A 21,640-nucleotide genomic window follows, 5' to 3' on the forward strand; every position below is an offset into this window, starting at 1 on the left:
AAGAGGTTGTTTTGAGACTTAGTTATTGTTAAAGGTAAAGCTCAAACACCCTTAACATGGTTTACAAAGTTCTGATCAGGCCTCTGCCAAAGTCTTCAGCCTCTTCTCACATTTCCCAGACATGCTCCAGTATAATAAACTACTTATATGTCCTAAATTGTCCTTCTTCTCTCTAGTTCCAAGTCCAAGACTTCATACATAGTGTTCCTTTTTTTATGAACATTCTCCTCCTCTTGTCCCTTCTAACTATGCTTACTAATCCTTCGTACCTCAGCTTAGATATCAATTTCTCCAGCAGGTTGTCCGCACTGATCCCCAAGCCTGGGTTAGGTCCAGTGAGCGTCCCATGTGCTCCTATAACACCTTGCATTCATCCATCATAGCACTCAGCCTGTTTACTTGTCTGAGCATTACTTGAGGGGAAGGATTTTTGGCTGTTTTGCTCACTGTTTTATTCCCAGCTTCTAACAGAGAGCCTGGCACACAGCTTAATACATGGCAGCTATTGTTTTTATCAGCACCTTCATCTGTCATAATTCTCAAATGTCTGATTGTTGTATAAATAACTCGTAAGTATGCCAAGAAGCTTAGAGTTAAGTTACAAGACTGACAAGGGCATGTATTGTTTCAGAGCCACATTTTAGGCCTTTGTTTTTTACTTATTCAATTAATTACCCTTTTCATACTAGGAATTAACCCAGGAGTGTGATGAAAAGAAATCCCAGTATGATAGCTGTGCAGCAGGCCTTGAAAGTAATCGGTCCAAATTAGAACAGGTAAGAAGACAGTTTTTATTTTAACAACTTAGCAGAAACTGCCTGTATATGCGTATTTTCACTACCAATGTCAAAAGATTCCCAAATCTTTACTGAGTCTGTCTCCTAAGCTGCAGAGATTTTTATTTCTTCAAACTTGATGTGTACATACTAAATTCTCCATCTACACCCCTACTGCCAGAGTCCAGGCCCCCTAGACTCGCACTGTAACCTCCCACCTACTCTCCCCTTCCACGCTTGCCTTCCTAAGGTTTATTCTCCATAGAGCAGCCAAAGAAACCTATACAGCAGTTAGGCTACCCTCCACTGGCTTCCTGTTGCACTTAAAATCTAACTTCAGAACTGTGGTCTATAAGGCCCTACCTGCTTCCATGAACTTCATATCCACGTGCTCTACTCCTCACCCACAGGGCCCCAGCCACACTGGCCGCCTTCTTGTACTTCAAACAGGCCAAGCTTGTTTTCACCTTGGGGGTTTTGCATGTATTCTTCTCTCTCTGGGATACTCTACCACCAACTATTTGCCTTGATCTCTCCTTTTCACCTTTTAGGTCTCACCCTAAATGTCACATCCTCCTAGAGGTCTTCTCTGATCACCTAATATTGCCCACTCAGTCACCCTATCACATTCCACTGCAGAATTTTCTTCATGGCACTTTTTCCCATCTGAAACTACCTTCATTACATGTTTCCTTGTTTATGTCTGTTTCCTCTACTTGAATGAGAGCAGGGACCTGTCTTGTTCACTCCTCTGTCCCCAGCACCTAGCACAGAGCTGGGCACACAGTAGGTACTTAATAAATAACTAAACTTATAGGTTGTAGAGCGATATGAGTGGTCTCTAGAAAAGATTGCAACCTAGTCTATTATAATAAAGTTTCGGTTGCAGAAGAGGAAATACTCTGATGGTATTTCTTTTGTTGTAAATATAGTCATCCTTTCTGTATCTGATTATTCTTTCGATAATGTTGCCCATTTAAAATTATATACATTAGGAAGTCAGAGGACTCCGTGAAGAATGTCTTCAAGATGAAAGTAGATACCATTATACAAATTGTATGATTAAGGTAAGACAAAGAAAGTGGATCAAAAACTTTTCTGAGATTTTTCTGTATCAAGGACTTAACCTAAAGCTTAGTCTTTCCACTTAGAACCTAGAAGTACAACTTTGTCGTGCTACTGATGAAATGAAGGCATATGTCTCTTCTGATCAACAAGAAAAAAGAAAGGCAATTAGGCAAGTAATTTTGTTGTTTTTATATTGAGTTACTTAATGTTTTAATCTATAGAAGTTTTATAAATAAGATGGAATTATACAAAGTCAGAGTACTTAAATAAGCATATAGTAAGATATTATTTAGGATTGAATCTTGTTAAACATCTTCTGGATAGTCCAGCCCTGCTAAGTAAGAATACATATAATTTTTCTTGCTTGCTTGCTTACTTTTTTATTGTGGCAAAAGGTAAATAACATAAAATTTGCCATTTTTAAGTGTATAATTAAAAGTGTTGCATTGATTACATTAAAAATATTATGCAACCATAACCACTATATATTACCAAAACTTTTTCATCACCCGAAACAGAAACTCTTACAACCATTAAGCAGTTAATCCCCATTACCCCCTCCTCAGGAATACGTATAATTTCATAATTGCTTTTTTAAAAGCACTAAGGTTGGTCTATTTTTCAAGTCCTACATGGCCTGGACTCTGGTTGTTGGCCTGCTCATTGTGCAGTGTGAGTGACTGCATTTCAGCTAGAAACTGTGTGACTGCGGTGTGTCAGCCTTTAAAGCAAAGAAGGGTGTATAAATACTACTAGTCCTTATATGGTGATTTTTTCTTTTTGTAATCCTAGCTTGCAGCATATTGTAATAAATCAAATGCTGTCTTAAAAAATACGTTTATAGTTGAATTGCTAGCTTTGATAAAATGCAGTAATGAACAAGATAAGCTTTCTTTGCCCCTAATCGTAATTCAAATATTTTGCTTTTACCATTCGGTAAGAACTCAAATGAAGTGTAGGATTCACACTTATTCTAGACTGCAGTTGAGATTTCTAGTGGCATATACATTAATATTACAAAAAGGAATTTAAGAAATAGAATGTTTTGCAAAGTCTAAATTTTTTTTATATAATGCAGGCCAGACCAAAAATATCCTATAAATAGGATATTATTTTTTAATAGTCTAACATATTAAACATACAGGCACTTCCCTGGTGGTCCAGTGGTTAAGAATCCCCCTGCAATGCAGGGGGACACAGGTTCGATCCCTAGTCAGGGAACTAAGATTCCACATGCCGCAGAGCAACTAAGCCCACATGCTGCAGCGACTGAGCCTGCGTACTCCAGAGCCCACGTGCCACAACTAGAGAGCCCGTGTGCTGCATGTACTGAAGCCCGCACGCTCTGGAGCCTGCGCGCCACAACTAGAGAGTCCGCGCACTGCAACAAAAGATCCCAAATGCCGCAACTAAGACCCGACACAGCCAAATAAATAAATAAATATTTTTTAAAAATAATAAGTCTACATTAAAAAAACATACTGAATGTACTTATACAAATTCTTTCATTGAATGTAAACTTTGCTCATTAAATCTGTATAGTCAATGCTAATATTTCACAAATGTGAGAAGTTAATTTTGTTCTTGAAAAATAAGTTTTAGAAATTGTTTCTTTTCTTCCAAAGTGATCAATATAAATAGTAAAAAAGGAAATATAGCTCCTGAACTATTGGTTTTCTTATCAGTTTTCTAGCTAGATATTCCTCTTCATCATTTTAAAAATCATTGTAAACCTTTACCATTCCTCAGTTTTCCAATAGAAAAATACTGTGCCCTGACTAGAGTAGTACATGATAAGAATGTTAAGAATAAAATGGAGTTAATTATACTCTAAACTCACTGATACATGTTTAAAATATTATAACTATGGTAGACACAATATTTTTAATGTTATTTCATTTTCTACTTTTATGGTACTTCCTGGTAAGGCCAAAGGTGTAAGAAATTAGCTTGGTTTTGAAAGATCATCTGCAAATTTTAATTTTACTTAAAGAGGCAGCATATTATATATCAAAGTACTAGAGAGAGACCATAAAATTGTTTCTAACCTGATTTTTCCAGTTCCTAGTTTTGTGACCTTGGACAAATCATTCCTCATCTATAAAATAAGGAGAATAATGTATACCACAGAGGTTCAAGTTAAATATAATGTATGCAGCAGTATTTTAGAAATGATATAGTATGAATTCCTAGAGGGCAAGGACCCTGTCTGTCCTGTTTTCTTTTTGAAATCCCAGGGCATGCTTGGTACATAACAGGTGCTCTGTAATTATTTCTTGAATAAATTCATTGAATAAATTAAAATTACATATTACTGTTATGGGGAAAGAGCATGTGCCTGTCGATTTCTTGATAAAATATAAATGGAAATTCTAAAACAGTTTGGACATTCCTCGGGCCTAGGGTAATAAATGAATTATTTAAAGCTCTCTTAATAATAACCATACATTCTTCTTGAGGGATATGTCATTTAGTTCCTCCCAACTTTTTTTCATTGAAGAGCTAGAAAGGTAAACAATTTTGACTTAGTGTCTCATAAATTTTAAGGGCAAAATGAAGGTTCATCAAGATTGTGTCTATCCCCTTCCATTCTTATTCCTGTGCACAAATTCTACCTTCACTTCAGCTCTGTAAGGGCTTCAGGTACTTTTGATTGCCATTCTCTCTGTTCTAATCATGTTTACCTCCCTTTTGACATAAATGCAAATCTTTCTTCACTTAAGCTGCTAGAGTTTGTGGTTTATGATTTCTTAGATTCCCAATTTTGTGTTGTTTAATTTCTTCTTAAGTACTACTGTGTAGCTTTACACAGAAATATAGTCTTTTTCCATACAAATTTGAGGTCTAAAGTCTCTTATCTTCTTGTCACTGGTTCCTTTGTCCTTGGTTCCTGTGTCCTCATCCTTCAATCTTTGTCCTTAACACTTCAAATCTCATTTTTTGTCTTATATAATATTAAAATATAATTATACCTTTGTTTAAAAATACAATACGTTATTTGTATTTCTATTTTTACATTAAAAATTTGTAACTTTTTTAGCTTACAAAAGAAATACTTATAAAAACAAAAAGTAACCATTATCAAGTATAGCACACAAAAATTGAATGTTGTCCACACTGCCATACCTCATAAATGTCTACTGTTAATATTTTGTTGTATATTATCCCATATTCTTTTCCCATGCTTTTGCTAATATGTCTGTATATGTGTGTATACATAAATAAAATTAAGCTACATATACAGTTTTTTTCTTAATAATTTATCTAGAATTTTTTCCACTTTAGTATTTATAGATCTACCTCATTCTTTTTTTACAACTCTGTATTATTCCTTTGAATGGATGTACCATAATTTATTTAAACATTTCCCCGTCTATCAACATGTAGTTGGTTGCAGATTTTCACTACTATAAGCAATGGTGAAGTAATAGTCTTTGCTTTCATCTTTATTAACTTATGAGAGTTTTTCTGTAGGATGACTTCCTAGAAGTTGGATTGCTGGGTTAGATGCTATTTAATGTTTTTTTAAAATGTGTATCCTTTCTCTCTTCTGCAAACCTCTTTAAAAAAAAAGTGTAATTTAAGCAAATGGATTACCATTGATTTAAGTGTAGATTAACTGGAAATGGTACTTAACTTCTTACATGATATTTTGCCTTGGTTTTTTCCTTATATTACTGTTTATTAGATGAACTGACTAAAGATTGGAAAAGGGAGTGTTTGATAATGGGTTTCATTCTGACTCTAGTACTCTATAAACTGTATTGTCTAATATATTTAGATAGATATGTTAATTTATAATTTAGTTGTATGATCAAATCGATTGAAGTAAATATAAACTAAATCATTATGTTTACTCCCCAGGGAACAGTATACCAAAAATATTGCTGAACAGGAAAATCTTGGAAAGGTAAGAATGCATTTTTTTTTTGGCTGCGTTGGGTCTTCGTTGCTGCACGCAGTCTTTCTCTAGTTGCAGCGAGCAGGGACACGGGCTTCTCATTGCTATGGCTTCTCTTGTTGCGGAGCACGGGCTGTAGGCACACAGGCTTCAGTAGTTGCAGCACATGGGCTCAGTAGTTGTGGTATGTGGGCTCTAGAGCACAGGCTCAGTAGTTGTGGTGCACGGGCTTAGTTGCTCCGTGGCATGTGGGATCTCCCTGGACCAGGGATCAAACTTGTGTCCCCTGCATTGGCAGGGGGGGTTCTTAACCACTGCACCACCAGGGAAGTCCCAAGAATGTTGTTTTTTTTAATGTGTCTATTCAGGCTTTCAGTACATGTTTATGCCATTGTCATTTTTTTTAAGGTTATAGAGGATATTGGAACTTTCTTACTCCCTTTCAAAGATGAAGACTCTTCTTTAGGAATTTAGTTTTATAAAAGTGAAGGCACATGAATTTGGGAGGAGGGGGGAAATCCAGTTTTAAATAACAAAGAGTTCATGCGTAACAAACAAAATGCCACGTTTAATGAACTACAAGTTTCAGTTTATTCCCAGGTATCTGGGAATACTGGGATTATACTTATAAGTGTAAACTTATTCATTTATTTTATTTAATAAACGCAAATGAGCCAGGGGCTAGTTTAAGTCCTTTACAAACATTGATTCAATTAATACAAATAATCGAAAAACTTTACTTAAGATACTCACTCCCTACCTGCCAGTCTTATATGAGGGCTACTAAAAATAGGAGCATGTGATTGAGTCTTGTTTTCTCAGTTCTCTGAGCCACTCCTAGTAGAAGAGGTGGTGGGGCCTTGAACATCAGGACTTAAATGACTAATTGATTTTTCTAATTGATTCTAATCTTCAATGATTTTAAATCCATGTTGCATAGTGAATGCTAACCATGCTTCACTATACGCCATTTTATCTGTTCTTTACTTAGTTTCACTATTGAAAATTGAAGTTCCTTATTAGTTTTTCTAATAGGAGTGTCAAGTTTGTAGCATCAGAGTTAGAAATTGTTGGCTGCAGTTTTTCATTTAAAATACTGATTATATATGGGTGTCTAATTTCAACGTTCAAATATTCTTGAGGCTGCAGCCTGGAAATGATTTTATATACATATATAGGCTTGTCCATCCTAATAGTACAAATGAAAAATATGGCTTTGTTTCAGTCTTAATGCATTGTACAGTTTAGCTATTGGTCTGACTCAATAAATTGGTGATAGTAAAATTATTCATTCTTACTTTCATTTGAGTCATTATTAAAAACATATTTACATATATCTGCTTTTACATAAAAGCTGAATTAGCTCCCATAAACCTGTAAGTAATATTCTAACGATGAACTTCAGAAAAACAAATAGTGTAGAAAGCAATGAAGTAATTGCTAAGTAGACTTTTTAAAAGTCTTTTTGAGAAAAACTTTAAAAAGAACTAAAAAAATAAAAGTTTTTATTATGGAAAATTTCAAGCCTAAACAAAAAATTGAGGAAATAGTGTAAAGAACTCACATGTAACCATCACTCAACTTCAGTAATTAAATTTGTGACCAGTCTTGTTTTATCTATAGTCCCACTCCCAGATTTGCCCATTTTTAGGCAAATCTCAGAGATTTAATTGTTTTATCTGGTCATATTTCAGTATGTATCATAAAGACTCTTTTTTTTAACATAACTGCAATACTATTATCATGCCAAAAATAATTTAACAATAATTGCATAATACCCAATACCCAGTCAGTGTTCAAACTTCACCAATTGTCTCATAATTTCTTAATGGTTTATTTGTTCAGATCAGGATCCTAATAAGAGTTCATACATTGCTATTATTTGATATATTTCTTAAGTCCCTTTTTCTCTAGGTTACTAGTCCATCTTTTTTCTTTACAATTTATTTGTTGGAAGAAAAAAAACCTGATCATTTGTCATTTTCCAGCATTCTGAGCTTTGTTGATGGCCTCCCTGTAGTGTCAGTTAGCCTGTTCTTCTGTCCCCAGTATGTCCTGTGAATTGGCAGTTGGGTTTAGAGACTTGATTAAATACGATTCAATATTTGGGAAGCTCTCTTTTTGTAATGTAGGCAGCCAATGAAAATCACTTCCTCAGTCCATTAATTCATTAGAGGTTGCAGAACAGTCATATTCTAATTATGTTGTTCCTTCTTCATTTATTGGCTGGAATAATTCTGTTAAGAGCATCTTACCAACTCTGGTTACTCTAAAGTACAGGTCATATAGGAAAGGCAGAATAACTGCTTGATTTGTTTATTACTGGTTTTCAAAATGATGAGTTCATTTTTTATCATTCTTTAAAAGTATGTTTATAACTCCCAGATTTAACATGTTTTATATGTTTCAATCCATTGCAATTATTATTATTATATTTATTTTTATTTATTTTTATTTATTTAATATTTATTATTATTCCTATCCAAATTGCCCCATGTTTGGCCGGTGGAAGCCTCTTGAAGTCAGCTCCTGAATCCTTTTGAAACAATCCTACTAGGTTTTGATGGATTTTTTATTTTCTGGAATGACAAAATGTTCCAGACAAAAGGCTCATTCTGTACATTTCCTGTCCCCAATCTGGAATCAGCCATATCTATAAAAAGTGTTCATCTGTTCTTTTTGTATGAACTGTGAATAGATGTCCATCATATTAATCTAAGTAAAAAGAAACATTAAAGCTGATTCTTCCATTTCATCAGAGAAATTGAGTTCTGTACGCCTTATTCCATTTATGAAATGACATGCCATACTCAAAAGGAAAAAATAATTTTCATATTTGAACTTATGTGTTTGAATCAAGTTGTACATTCATTTGTACAGTATTTTAACTAGAGATTTTGGGGGCTTTAGGATTTAGTATGATTGTCAATAATTGACTTTCATCCAGGTATTTCATAAATAATATAATTTTTTATATGAAAATATTCCTCTATTTCATTTGTTTTGAAAAGTATCTGGATGGATGCTATGTGTAGAGAAATATTTGTCAAACTTTGAATCCTTTCAAAGACCCAAACTTAATTGCTAAATATGATTAAAGATTATTCTTTCCCCTTCCAGTGTAGTGTTTTACTGCAGGATTTGGGGGGAAAGCAGTAGCAGCAGTCTGACGTCAAGCATGTTCCAGCAAAATGAGCCACTGATTAGTTCATGCCCCGATTGTCAGGCTGTATCATTTAAGAAACAAAGCTTCTTGATCCTCTCACTCCTAGAGTGGATCTAAATTTTCAAGGCAAACACAGAACATACCTAGGCTTTGAAACTGACAATAGCATATGCCTTCCAAACCAGCAAAGACTGGACATCCACAGACCTCCTCATGCCAACTGAGTTTCTGAAATTAGACCAAGCTATAGTGCTACAATTCACACTATCATATACTAGAATTTGCCTTACCAAGATGGAATATTGTACTGAAAGTTGTAACTTTCCTCCTCCTGTACCACCTCTTCCTTTTAAGAACAATGAAATCTGTGACAAGTATTTTTTGTACATTGCAACTATCCACAAAATAAATCTGTAATAAGTGACAGTAATATAATATTTCTGATACAGACAGTCCCCACCTCCTGTCTTTGGTTCTTTAAATAACTTTTTATAGGTTGTTAGGATTTTGACAAGGAAATTATTCCAATAATATAAGAAAAGTTACAGTTAAGTAGTACCTTAATCTTAAAATCATGCTCAGTACTCTTGATCTGACTTACTACTTTTGTTTTAGTTTATGAGGATAAAAATATTTGTTGTAAGATACTTTATTTGTAACATAGACTTAAATAGATGTATTTGCATGCCAGGCATTGTGTCAAAACATTGCTGGTTATGTTTAAATTATATTTTCTTAATTCTGTTTTGTTTCCTGTTGCTATTTGCTGTTAACTTTGCTTTTCATTAACCATAGATGGAGAGGGCAGTCTTTAGTAAGCGTTTTGAACCTGGCCTCAGTTTAGTTTAGCCTCTTATTTGGGCAAGTACCAATGACCAGCCTTTTCACTTATGTGCTTAGGTCACCTGTTAAATCAACCGTGTATACTAAAAGAGGAAAAGATGGAGATGTTCCTGTGTAATCTGTTTCTGTGTCTTTGCTTGTTTTTCTGCCCTTCTTGGTGATTTCTCACACTGTGTCAGTGTATGTATTTCTGTCACACTGTTTCCTTATGTGTGTACTATCATCTCTGTTTTTCGCTTCTTTCCTTCCTTCTTTTCTTTCCTCTCATTGTCTCTGACTTTGTGCCTCCCTTTCTTTGTCACTCTCCTCAATTTGCCATAATACAGAACCAAAGTATAGTTTTGCAATGTATTGAAAAATGTTCTTATTCCTATTTATAATTTTAGAGTCAGTAAGTAGAACAATTTTGGCAGGTGGAACTATATAGGCTAGTAGTAACAAAAACAATTCTGATAAGGATTTGGGCCTTTTTAGAATATCACTAGACCTTCTCCCTGAGGAATATTTACATACAATTTGATTTATTTGGGTATAGAGCATACCCTTAGAGCATACTGATTCAGGAAAGAATACAGTATTTAATAATAATAACATGTATAACACATGGTAGTTTATAATTTTTTCCATATCTATTGTCATGTGGAAAAAATAATCTTATAAAGCAGATACTTTTATAATTACCCCTATTATTAGCCTTAATTAACAATTGAGAAAACTACAGTCCAGAGAAATTGTCTTCCCTACAGCTAGTGACAGAGCCAGAGTTGTAACTCAAGTCTTCTGACTTCCAAAATCTGCATATTTTTATATACCATGTTACTGCTCCACTTTCCAGATTCCCTTTATTTTTTCCCCCCCTTCCTTTCTTTTACATTTTTCTGTTCTTTTTAAATTCAGGTTGTCCTAGATCTATCATAAATTTAGTTAACTTTTATCATCTTCGTTTTCATCTATCATAGGAGAACCTGGCTTAGCTATTATTCATCAGATGTACAAAGCATACCATATTCTTCTGATTAGAACAATAGAAGTAAATCCGTATATGAGATTTAATTATTCTTGATTTTTTTTTTAACAATAGAAACTCCGGGAAAAACAAAAAGCTGTACGAGAAAGTCATGGTCCCAATATGAAACAAGTGAAAATGTGGCGTGATTTTGAACAATTGATGGAATGTAAGAAACAGTGCTTTCTGAAACAACAAAGCCAAACTTCCATTGGTCAGGTAATTCAGGAGGGAGGAGAGGACCGGCTGATACTCTGAGTTCATGTGTCATTGTTTGGGGTTTTAGCTGATACTGCTAGCTATAAGCATAATCCCATGGTGTATTCCCTTTCTTGAAAGTGATTTGTACAACATTTTGCTTTCAGATTAGCCATTCCCTATTAAGTTTTCTTGGAAAATAATGTTAAGGTAGATTTAGGTTTTAAAAGTTTTTTAATATGGAAAAGAGTCCTTTATTTTTTTGCTTAGTTTAGACATAGTGATGTCTTCTGTGTTTTATGAGACAGGAGACTGAGTTTACTATCTGTAAATGTAAACATATGTCCATTAAGAAACATGTAGGTTTTTTTAAACATACTAACCCAGTGGCTTAATGTTTTTCTTAATCTTTTTTTAACTTCAGAGGAATCTTTTAGGAATTAATATCTCTTGTTTTGAAGAAACATTTATCTGAAGTTCAGCAATTCCTACAGTTTCACTTCAGTTTCTTTTTCTTATGTAAAATTCAAGAAGATTTATTATTTTGAATAACATATTTGTTCTATTTGTATCGTTTAAACACAAATAAAACTTGGTGCACATATCATGGCTATTTATTTAAAATTTATATAGTGTAAATTTTTATTCTTTTTTAAGTAAGTATTTATGTTATAGCACTGTGTTAAATTTAAGGATTATTACTTATTTTCACCAAAAGTCTAATATAGTATTTAGGTTTGGGGGACTATTATTTTAAATATAAGAAATTGTCGAAGTGCCTCAAGTTCTCTGCTTCATCTGGACAAGGTATTTGAAGATTTCTTTGGTTTTTCCTTAAAGAAATGTACTAAATTCATATGCCACCCTTTACTTCATTTCAGTTTCAATTTACTTTTCAAAATTTCTTTTAGATTTGAAAACTCAAATTTCAAATTGTTAGCATGTCCACCTTGGGTTCTTTCTTTTTAGCTATCCTGGAGAAAACAAAACAAAAACATTTTAATGAAGAAAGTTGTTTCTATCCTGTGCAAAATATACAAACTGGATTAATGGCTTTGGGTGTATTTGTTCCCACATGTGTTCTACTCTTGATTTTTGTTAGAAAGTGTCTTTCTTGGTAATCAGAGAATCTTATTAGCATGGAAATTATTCGTAATTCTAGGAGCTATTACTGGAAGAGATGGGATCCATCAGAGTATGGAAGAACTTACCAGGAAAGTATAGAAACAAAGTTCTTTTTTTTTTTTTTTTTTTTTTTGCGGTACACGAGCCTCTCACTGTTGTGTCCTCTCCCGTTGCGGAGCACAGGCTCCGAAAGCACAGGCTCAGCGGCCATGGCTCACGGCCCCAGCCGCTCCGCGGCATGTGGGATCTTCCTGGACCGGGGCACGAACCCGTGTCCCCTACATCAGCAGGCGGACCCTCAACCACTGCGCCACCAGGGAAGCCCCAAAGTTCTTTTAACATATCTTAAGAAAAAAAGAAGCATTTCAATGTTATTAAATGGTTTGAATCTGGTCCTCAGCTTACTTTAGCTACTTATTTGATCAAATATCCGTTACCAGCATTCTCATTTGTGCCCGTAGATCAACTATTAGATCAACCATGTACTAAAAGAGGAAAGGCTATGTTCACTGTGTGGAAGCAAACCCTTATTAACTCAATAATCAGTTTTTGAACACTGAGGTAAATGTATTTGTTCAGTGTTGGCTACTGCCTTGTTATTTTTAAGCCAGTAGTAAGTGATATTCCTTTAACCAGAGTATGAATTCCTTTGCAAATATTTGAAAAAGACTAGATGCGCTTCCCAGAAACAGCATTTTATTCCCCAAAGTTATGTCAATTTGTAAGATTATTAAGTCTAATGATTAGTTTTTTCAGCCTTCACTGTCTTTGATGCTCTTCTCTTAATTTTTAAAATTGTTAGCGACAGATACTCCAAGGAATGCTTACAATTCTGATTTGATTATTGCTTGCTTTCTTTATTCCACACAGAAAGAGTATGTGGATTAAACTCTAAGGCAGCTCCAAAATTACTTTATTAACTGAAACCGAACATCATTATTATTTTAAGAAAAGCAAATTGAAAAAAAAAAAAGCCCTAAAAGTACAAAGTTATTTATAGTTTTTATGTAACATTGGACATTTAGTAACACAGCTTAATGGGTTTTATACAGTGACTTTCCACTCATTTTACGATTTGATTGGAACATTAAAAAGCTTTGACTAACTCTGACAGTTTTTGACAGCTGGCACTTACAGAAGAAGAATTTATTACATTTTTCCTTCAGGATTGATACTCTAGCTGGCTAATTGATGAGAGTACTTAATCGTTTTGGAAAATAATCCAGCTTCCACATGATGGCCCAAATAAAGGAAAAAAATGTAGCCTGTGAAATCTGCTTCTGCGTTCACAGATCTTCTCCTCCTAGGACCCAGTATTGCCAGCTGTTGCATGGGACTGACTATTTAAACTGTAAATTTCAAAAGGCCAGTGCTTATCTTGCTTCCTGTATTAGTTAAGGAAATAATCCAACTTTAAAGGTTGTCCTTTAAGAAGAATCTTATAATAGGATAATGTCTTTTCTGTTATAAATCTATTAATAACTGAATCCAAGATCATGTATTTTCCCGGTCCAGAAGGTGTAGCAGAATTGTCTTAGAACATTGTTCGAAGGCATATGGAAATTAAACCAGATCTCAGGAAATTGTAGAACATTTAACTTTCTTCTTTAGATTAATATTTTCTATCATTTTGCTTTAATGCAGCAGACAGCAGTAATAAAAGAAGCCATTTCATTAAACTATCAAATAATTAGTTTATATAACATATATAATTCGGGGGGAAAATTTTAAGCTCTGTGAATTTTCCAAGTGTGTTTCTTAAGTTTTTAGGCTAACGTAATACAAAGAACTTTTTGGTAATTTGAGTAAAGGAAGAGACTGAATCTGTTGCTCAAACTAAAAATATATAAATTTGCAGCATTCTTCTGAATTGATTTTGAAAATATGCACAAATGGGTAACTTGCTAAAGCTGCCTTTACAAAGGCAAAAATCAAATTTGTATTGAAAAATGACTTCTCATGGAGATGTGTGTCTTAGTCTTATAGAAACCTCCTTGTCTCACACAGGCATTCACCCAACATTAGTGACTAATAATAAGTGTGAATCAAAGACTTGTTTCTACAAAGGGTTCTAGGCGCTTATATCATTCCTCTTACTTGGCAAGAAGGAGTGTTTAGCCCTAGGGAGTGAGTAAGTTAGCACCACCCTGATGATTAACTTTCCTTAAACTTGGTTATATCAATAACTTCTCCATTGTTGTGGTAAAGGTGAGATCTAGCTTATATATACAATGAATCCTTCTTTTTTAAACAATCCATGGCAGCCAGGAGAGAAATAAAGTTGTACTTTTATTAAATATGTAATTGTTTCCCTACTCAGGAGAAGCTGCTAGCCTGAGCTCCTCCTCCGTTTCCTTTTAATGAGAGCAGTTTAATTAGAGCTCTTTGATGTGTGGCAGCCAGGCACGAGGTGACTTTTGTCTGGGGAGGATGGAGAGGGATCGTTTAAAGTTATGTGTATCAGTCTTTGACCCTTCTGTCTGAAGACAATCTTAAAAAGAGAATATTGTCTGTAACTGTCATTTAGTCTCATCCCATCCTTGCAAAAGAAGTCAAAAACTAAAGCACAGAATCCAAACAAGTATTTTTTTAAAGACTTAGACAAACATGCTTTCTGCTCCCATGCTCCCTCTTTTGGCAAACTGTAAGTACTTTCTCAGCAAATACCGATAATTTCACAATTTCCTTTCTAGAATTGCTAAGAGACTTGAGTCAACAAATTTGGTTTCAGAACACAAAATTCACTGTTCAGAACACAGAAGGAAATTAAAGATTTCTGCTTTTCAGTGAAAGTATTTGTTTCCACCTCAGTTCAGAGTGTTAATGGCAAGTTCCTGGCAAGTCTGCTGCTTAACACTGCATGTGAGAAGCTGGTAAATAGGCATAGAGTTTTGGAGCTTGAAAGGAACCTCAGAATGAGTCATGTAGTCATTTATTAGATTGGGACCTTTGAGGGACCTCTTTCAGCCTCTCTACAGTGCAGAAATCAGGACGTTAATGCTTGTAGCAAATCACTTTCCAGCCTGGGTAGAGTAACCGCAATGCAGCTCACTCCTCACGAGGGAGCCTGTTCCATTGTTAAAGAGCACAGCCTGATTGGTTTATTGGTTCTAGAAGCGAAGCAGACTTACAGAGGAGGAGAAATTTTTTTCAACAGCAGTTAGGCAAAGCGAGATTGAACAAATTTTATTCCCTGTAATCTAAAGCTCTGTAATCATAATAATCATAATCATGATGATGATCATGCTAGCAGCTAACCCATTATTAAGCACTTGGTGTGTACCGGACACTGTCCTAAGTGCTTTATGTGTATGAATCAATGTAAATCTCAAAATAATCCTGTGAGATACTATTATTCTCATTTTATAGATGATGAAACTGAGGCACAGAAAGGCTTTCACAGTATTACACAGCTAATAACTGTGGCAGAGCCAGAGTCTAAGACCTGTGCTCTTTACTACTGTGTTGTCCTGCAGTGTGACCCATGAATATACTGGTTATATATATCCATAAAGGTTAATGTCCATTTATAAACTATAATATGTGTGAAATTATTTTTATTGCTTTTTTTTAATATTTTTTTTTTTTATTATTATTTTTTGGCTGCATCAGGTCTTAGTTGTGGCATGCAGGATCTTTTGTTGTGGCGCACGGGCTTCTTTCTAGTTGTGGTACAAGGGCTCCAGAGCACACGGGCTCAGTAGTTGTGGCGCAAGGGCTTAGTTGCCGCACTGCATGTGGGATCTTAGTCCCCGACCAGGGATCGAACCTGCGTTCCCTGCGTTGGAAGGTGGATTCTTAACCACTGGATCACCAGGGAAGTCCCTATTTTTATTGCTTCTTATAATGCTTTTTTAAAAATGTATTTGCTTACTGTACCTGAGGAACAAACTTTACTAATTTACTAAATGGTTAAAAATAAGCTCTACCAACCAGATGAGGGAATTATAGTAAAAATGATTGTCAAGTAAATACATAAAAGAAGCAATAGTTTTAGATACAGAGCAAATAGAAGCTTTATAGGTTATAATTTAAAACTTTCTCTGTGAAAGTCTTAAAATCATGTGTCTCCTGTTGCTGGACATTTAGATTGATTCCAGTTTTTTACTTTATGAGCAGTGCTGCAATGAAACTTAAAGATTGAGATACAATAAAATATTAAGCAAAACCACAAAATTTATTTAATTTGGTCAAATCCAGAATCCATTGAATAGTTTTATGGACATTTCTTGCCTTCATCTATGAAAATGCCAAGGCCAAACTAAAGAAATTAGCAAGATATTACTTGATTAATTGGAGAATGAATTTGTAAGTTCACTCATTTACTTATATGCAAATATTTATTGAGTATTTTCTGTGTGCCTGACACTGTGCTAAGTGCTAAAATGGAAAATGAACAAGACCTGGTTTTTGCTCTCAAAGAGCTTACAGTCTAGAACACTCTAATATTAGGCAGCAAAAAGAAAAGTTTTTTTAATCTATAGAACAAGGAGCTCAGAGGAAGAAGCAATTAATTCTAACAGGGGGGTTTGAGGAAAGATTAATGGAAGAGGTGGGACTGGAGCTAGATTTGTAAGAATAAGTTAAGATTTTGATAGGTATAAGAAAAGTGGAAGACATAAAGGCATTTAAGGACATGGCATTTTCAGGAAATGACAAGTCTAGAATGGCTCAGTAAGTTACCCAGTTGCATGGGGCCAGGGTAAGGAGTTCCTATTATGTGCTAAGCTCTTGTGCTCTGTAATTTGATATGCTGGGCATTCAGCTGGATTCTATGAAAAGGTACAGTAAAAGTATAAGACATGGCCCCTGTCATTAACAGGAGTAACAACAATACATTAAACAACAGCAAATATATCGAATCCTAATAACCAAGTGCTAAATTTTGTGTGCTATCAAAGTTCAATCAAAACGGAGATCTAGGGAAGACTAAAAGGTCAAAGGGGAGTCCAGGAGGCTTCATCAAAGAGGGAGGAACGATCTGGGCCTGGAAAGATGAGTAAAATTTGGATAGGAACCAGTAATCGAAGGAGTTTACAGCACTGGATTATCCAGTAGGCAAACAGATGTACCCTGATATTTGATATTTCAGAAATCAGAGAAGTTTTCAGGGCTTCCCTGGTGGCGCAGTGGTTAAGAATCCGCCCGCCAATGCAGGGGACACGGGTTCGAGCTCTGGTCCAGGAAGATCCCATGTGCCACGGAGCAACTAAGCCTGTGCGCCACAACTACTGAGCCCGCGCTCTAGAGCCCGCGAGCCACAACTACTGAGCCCACGTGCCACAACTACTGAAGCCCGCGTGCCTAGAGCCCGTGCTCCACAACAAAGAAGACACCGCAATGAGAAGCCTGCGCACCGCAACGAAGAGTAGCCCCCGCTCGCCACAACTAGAGAAAAGCCCGCATACAGCAATGAAGACCCAACACAGCCAAAAATTAAAAAATAAATTAATTTTAAAAAAAAAGAAGTTTTCATTAGAAAAATCAGAACTCAGACTTCCTTACACTCTTTTTAGGGTTTAGGGTCTCTAAAAGTTTCAATTTAACTTTTTGGAATGGGATCAAGAGTTAATAGTCCTATGGGAATTCAAAGGAAAAAAAAAAACACTGTGGGCTGGAGCAGTCTAGGCACGCTAGAGAAGGAGATAGTACAAGTTTCAACCATTCTGGAAGCATGGGTAGAATTTGGCTTAGGGAGGGAACAAGAGCTCCATGGGGAAGAGGAAGCCCCAAGAAAGGGATGCCCTGAGGTACAAGCCAGACAAGGCTGGAGAGAGTAAGAGAGTTGAAGCTGGAAACGGAGTTGGAAACCAAGTTGCTGAAGGTTTTGAGTTAGTACACTTGTTGGCATTGTTCTTAATATCCCTGCTTCCTTTTGAACCCTTGATGAAATGAGAGATTCATACATTGTAGAGAATCACAAATTAATCATCTCCAAGAGAGACTACTATCATGGACTACGTTTGATTTGGTTTTTATGACAAAGGAGAGCAGTATAGGCAATAAGCCAGTTATTTGTTTCATTGTCTTTGGAGGAATATTTTTTACAGTAACTCAGAAATTCAACATTTTATTCTTTGATTCAGTTCACAACTCTATCATCTCATCTATACAATCACGTTTTTGCTTCATGTCACATTTTCAGATATATGGAAAAGATTTGCTAATTCAAAGGAGTTTAGGTGAGAAACAAATTTTTTTTTTTTTTTTAATGCGGTACACGGGCCTCTCACTATTGTGGCCTCTCCCATTGCAGAGCACAGGTTCCGGACGCACAGGCTCGGCGGCCATGGCTCACGGGCCCAGCTGCTCCACGGCATGTGGGATCTTCCCGGACTGGGGCACGAACCCGTGTCCCTTGCATTGGCAGGCAGACTCTCAACCACTGCACCACCAGAGAAGCCCACAAAATATTTTAAAGTTATATTTTTGTTGGGAGACATTTTTATAAGTTTATATGATTTCCTGTATATCTAAAAATGTGAGAAAAAAAATTCAGAGCTGGTGTTTAACAGTGCTTGATTTCTTTTTCTTGAGAGTAGGAAAAAGAACTCTTTTATGTTGTAATAATTGACAAGTCGCTGAGGAGAGCCTCAGCCCTTGAAGAGACCCACTTGCTAGTGACTTGGCAGTGTCAAACAAATGTTCAACTTTTATTCTGACACTTCTTGAAGAATTTGATTGAAACTATATATGTCCAGATAACACTCAGCAAAGTGCCCTTCTTGCATTTGTTTCAAGATATATTTGGAAACAAGAGAGATGACCTTGGACTCAGCTGCTTTTCCAATTTAGGACTTCTCTCTGGGTCTAGTGAATAATATTCTCCAACATTGAAAATTCAACAAATGGAAAAAACATTTTAGTTACTATATGCCATAAGTCCTATGATAGAGAATTTTTTTCCCCAGCAATATGTTCTGCCTCTAAAAGAATGATATATTTAGACCACAAGCTCTATATTAGCTTTCTAACCATCTACTTCAAAATACAGGAACACATTTGCTTTTCATCAGAGTGCCTTTTTATAAATCTAAATTGAGCTGTCCTTGCTTTTTAAAATATTTTAGCATCAAATAAATAAAAAATAACGAGCAGTTAACCCTTCACCTTTGCTTTTTGGCATTCAGAATTTGTTCGGAAGCCAGGGTTCATTGTAGCTTGATGTAAGATCTAAAAGAAGACTTTGGAGGCTCTGACATCCCCGTCTAAGGTTATTGCCACCTGTCCAGATGACAATAGAAGTCCTACTAGTCTAGCCTCAAGCCTGAAAGCCAAGGTTAGCTTCCAAATGTATCTACATTTAGCCCATGGAGATGGATGGTTTTAACTGTCATTAAAGCGATATTCTTTCAGTTACCGTTTTGCATATTTTGGAGGTTTAAGCAGTTCCATTTTTAATTTGTTGTCACAGTCACAGGACAAGACTTAGGTAACCTTTCTGATAAAGCAATTTTACTTTTAAGCAAATAATAACAACTGATCATTGTCCTACATGGCATATTACTGGGGATAGGAACGTTTTCTATTTTCATATGGTTTTCTAAGATGTTACAGTCAATCAGAGCATTTATAGAGATGATTATGTTGTTAGCAATAGTCTCCAGCATGCACAATTCATTAATTACCAATAAAATGTTGTGTTAACACACGTGCACATGCTTACATGCACATGTAGAAATAGGGAAACACAACATATTATAATACTTCAAAGGATAGCTTGTTCTCGAGGATTCCTTGTTGCTTGATTTTGAATCAAGTATTATGTCAACTGTTAGCCACATGGTGAGTGATTTTTGCAACTATTACCACTTAAGCAAGATCCTGCAAGCCACTGCGCAGCATGGCCTTAAAAAAATAAATAAAATTTTTTTGCACCAGCATTACTTTGCAGTTTCCTAATTCAAAAGTGGTGACTTATATTTTTAATCTGATATTTACTTCTTTATAAAAACAGGTTTTGCATGAGTGTGGCTATCCTGTGTACATTTCCATTATTATTATTATTATTTATTTTATTTATTTTATTTTATTTTTTTTTTGCGGTACACTGGCCTTTCACTGCTGTGACCTCTCCCGTTGCGGAGCACAGGCTCCGGACGCGCAGGCTCAGCGGCCATGGCTCACGGGCCCAGCTGCTCCGTGGCACGTGGGATCCTCCCGGACCGGGGCACAAACCCGTGTCCCCTGCATCGGCAGGCGGACTCTCAACCGTGCCACCAGGGAAGCCCCTATTTCCATTATTTTATTGATGTTGAACCAGATCAATTGCTATAGTCACCACAGGGCCCTAATTAAGTATATAAGAGCTCGTAGTACCCAAGCTAATTGATTTTATAGGATGATCAGTGAAGTTTGCTTTTCCTGGTGCCAGAGATTCCTCCAATTGCACAGCTTTTGAACTGTGCTTTTTAAAGATACAAAAAAAGGAAATAAGGTGATATTTTACAAAGTATTCCTAAGATCTGTAGTGCTCAAGCAAGATTTTAATGAGGGAAAAATCTCAGAGAAAAGGTAATTTTAAGTAATACAGAGATTAAATGTGAGTTTTGCTGAATGTTTTCATAAAATATTATCTTTCAAATGTATGTTTTCTCATCCTTCTTCTAAAAACATATACAAAACTTTGAGCCAAAGAGTCAGAATATTCCTACATGGTTTGTGCTTATTAAGTTTGTCGGTATGTTTCAGGAGCCCTTTTCTCTCTACCCAGCTCTCCTTATTCTCAGGTATTCTTTTTTTTTTTTTTTTAGCATCTTTATTGGAGTATAATTGCTTTACAATGGTGTGTTAGTTTCTGCTTTATAACAAAGTGAATCAGCTATACATATACATATATCCCCATATCTCCTCCCTTTTGCGTCTCCCTCCCACCCTTCCTATCCCACCCCTCTAGGTGGTCACAAACCACCTAGCTGATCTCCCTGTGCTATGCGGCTGCTTCCCACTAGCTATCTGTTTTACGTTTGGTAGTGTATATATGTCCATGCCACTCTCTCACTTTGTCACAGCTTACCCTTCCCCCTCCCCATATCCTCAAGTCCATGCTCCAGTAGGTCTGTGTCTTTATTCCCACAAGAGACCTCCCAGCTCCACGTAACATCAAACGGCGAAAATCTCCCAGAGATCTCCATCTCAACACCAAGACCCGGCTTCACTCAACAACCAGCAAGCTACAGTGCTGGACACCCTATGCCAAACAACTAGCAAGACAGGAACACAGCCCCATCCATTAGCAGAGAGGCTGCCTAAAATCATAATAAGGCTACAGACATCTCAGGTATTCTTAAGCAAATCAGAGCATTGTTGATGTTCCGTAAGTATTCGTTGCTTAAGAAGTAGTATCTCTCTGTTAACTTCCTAAGACAGGAGAGATTTCTAGCAACTACAAAATCAATATATTTTTCTAAACTAAATTCATATCCAGCTATCTGTAGATTTATATAGAATCTGGTCCAAATATTTGCAGTACAATCAAATCAAAGTTTTCTTTGTTTTCTTTTTCTTATCATGCCTAAATATCTTACCTTGATGTTGTTGGTACAGAATCCAGATGT

The 21,640-nt window shown here is 35.8% G+C and overlaps 1 protein-coding gene across 4 annotated transcripts in view; it reads left to right on the plus strand.

Annotated features, from left to right (window-relative positions):
- IFT81 (intraflagellar transport 81) overlaps positions 1–11,444 on the plus strand; it is a 142,857-nt gene extending 131,413 nt beyond the window's left edge. For all 4 annotated transcript variants that reach the window (XM_082667841.1, XM_082667842.1, XM_082667843.1 and 1 more), the window contains 5 exons: positions 690–776; positions 1,772–1,843; positions 1,928–2,013; positions 5,709–5,754; positions 10,836–11,444. In XM_082667841.1, the coding sequence (XP_082523967.1) occupies positions 690–776; positions 1,772–1,843; positions 1,928–2,013; positions 5,709–5,754; positions 10,836–11,018 (474 nt within the window). In that variant the 3' untranslated portion in view covers positions 11,019–11,444. The remainder of the gene's footprint in view (positions 1–689; positions 777–1,771; positions 1,844–1,927; positions 2,014–5,708; positions 5,755–10,835) is intronic.
- Positions 11,445–21,640: the final 10,196 nt, after the last annotated feature.

Source organism: Grampus griseus (genome assembly GCF_964374135.1).
Source record: "Grampus griseus genome assembly, chromosome: 12".
NCBI classification, from domain to species: domain Eukaryota; kingdom Metazoa; phylum Chordata; class Mammalia; order Artiodactyla; family Delphinidae; genus Grampus; species Grampus griseus.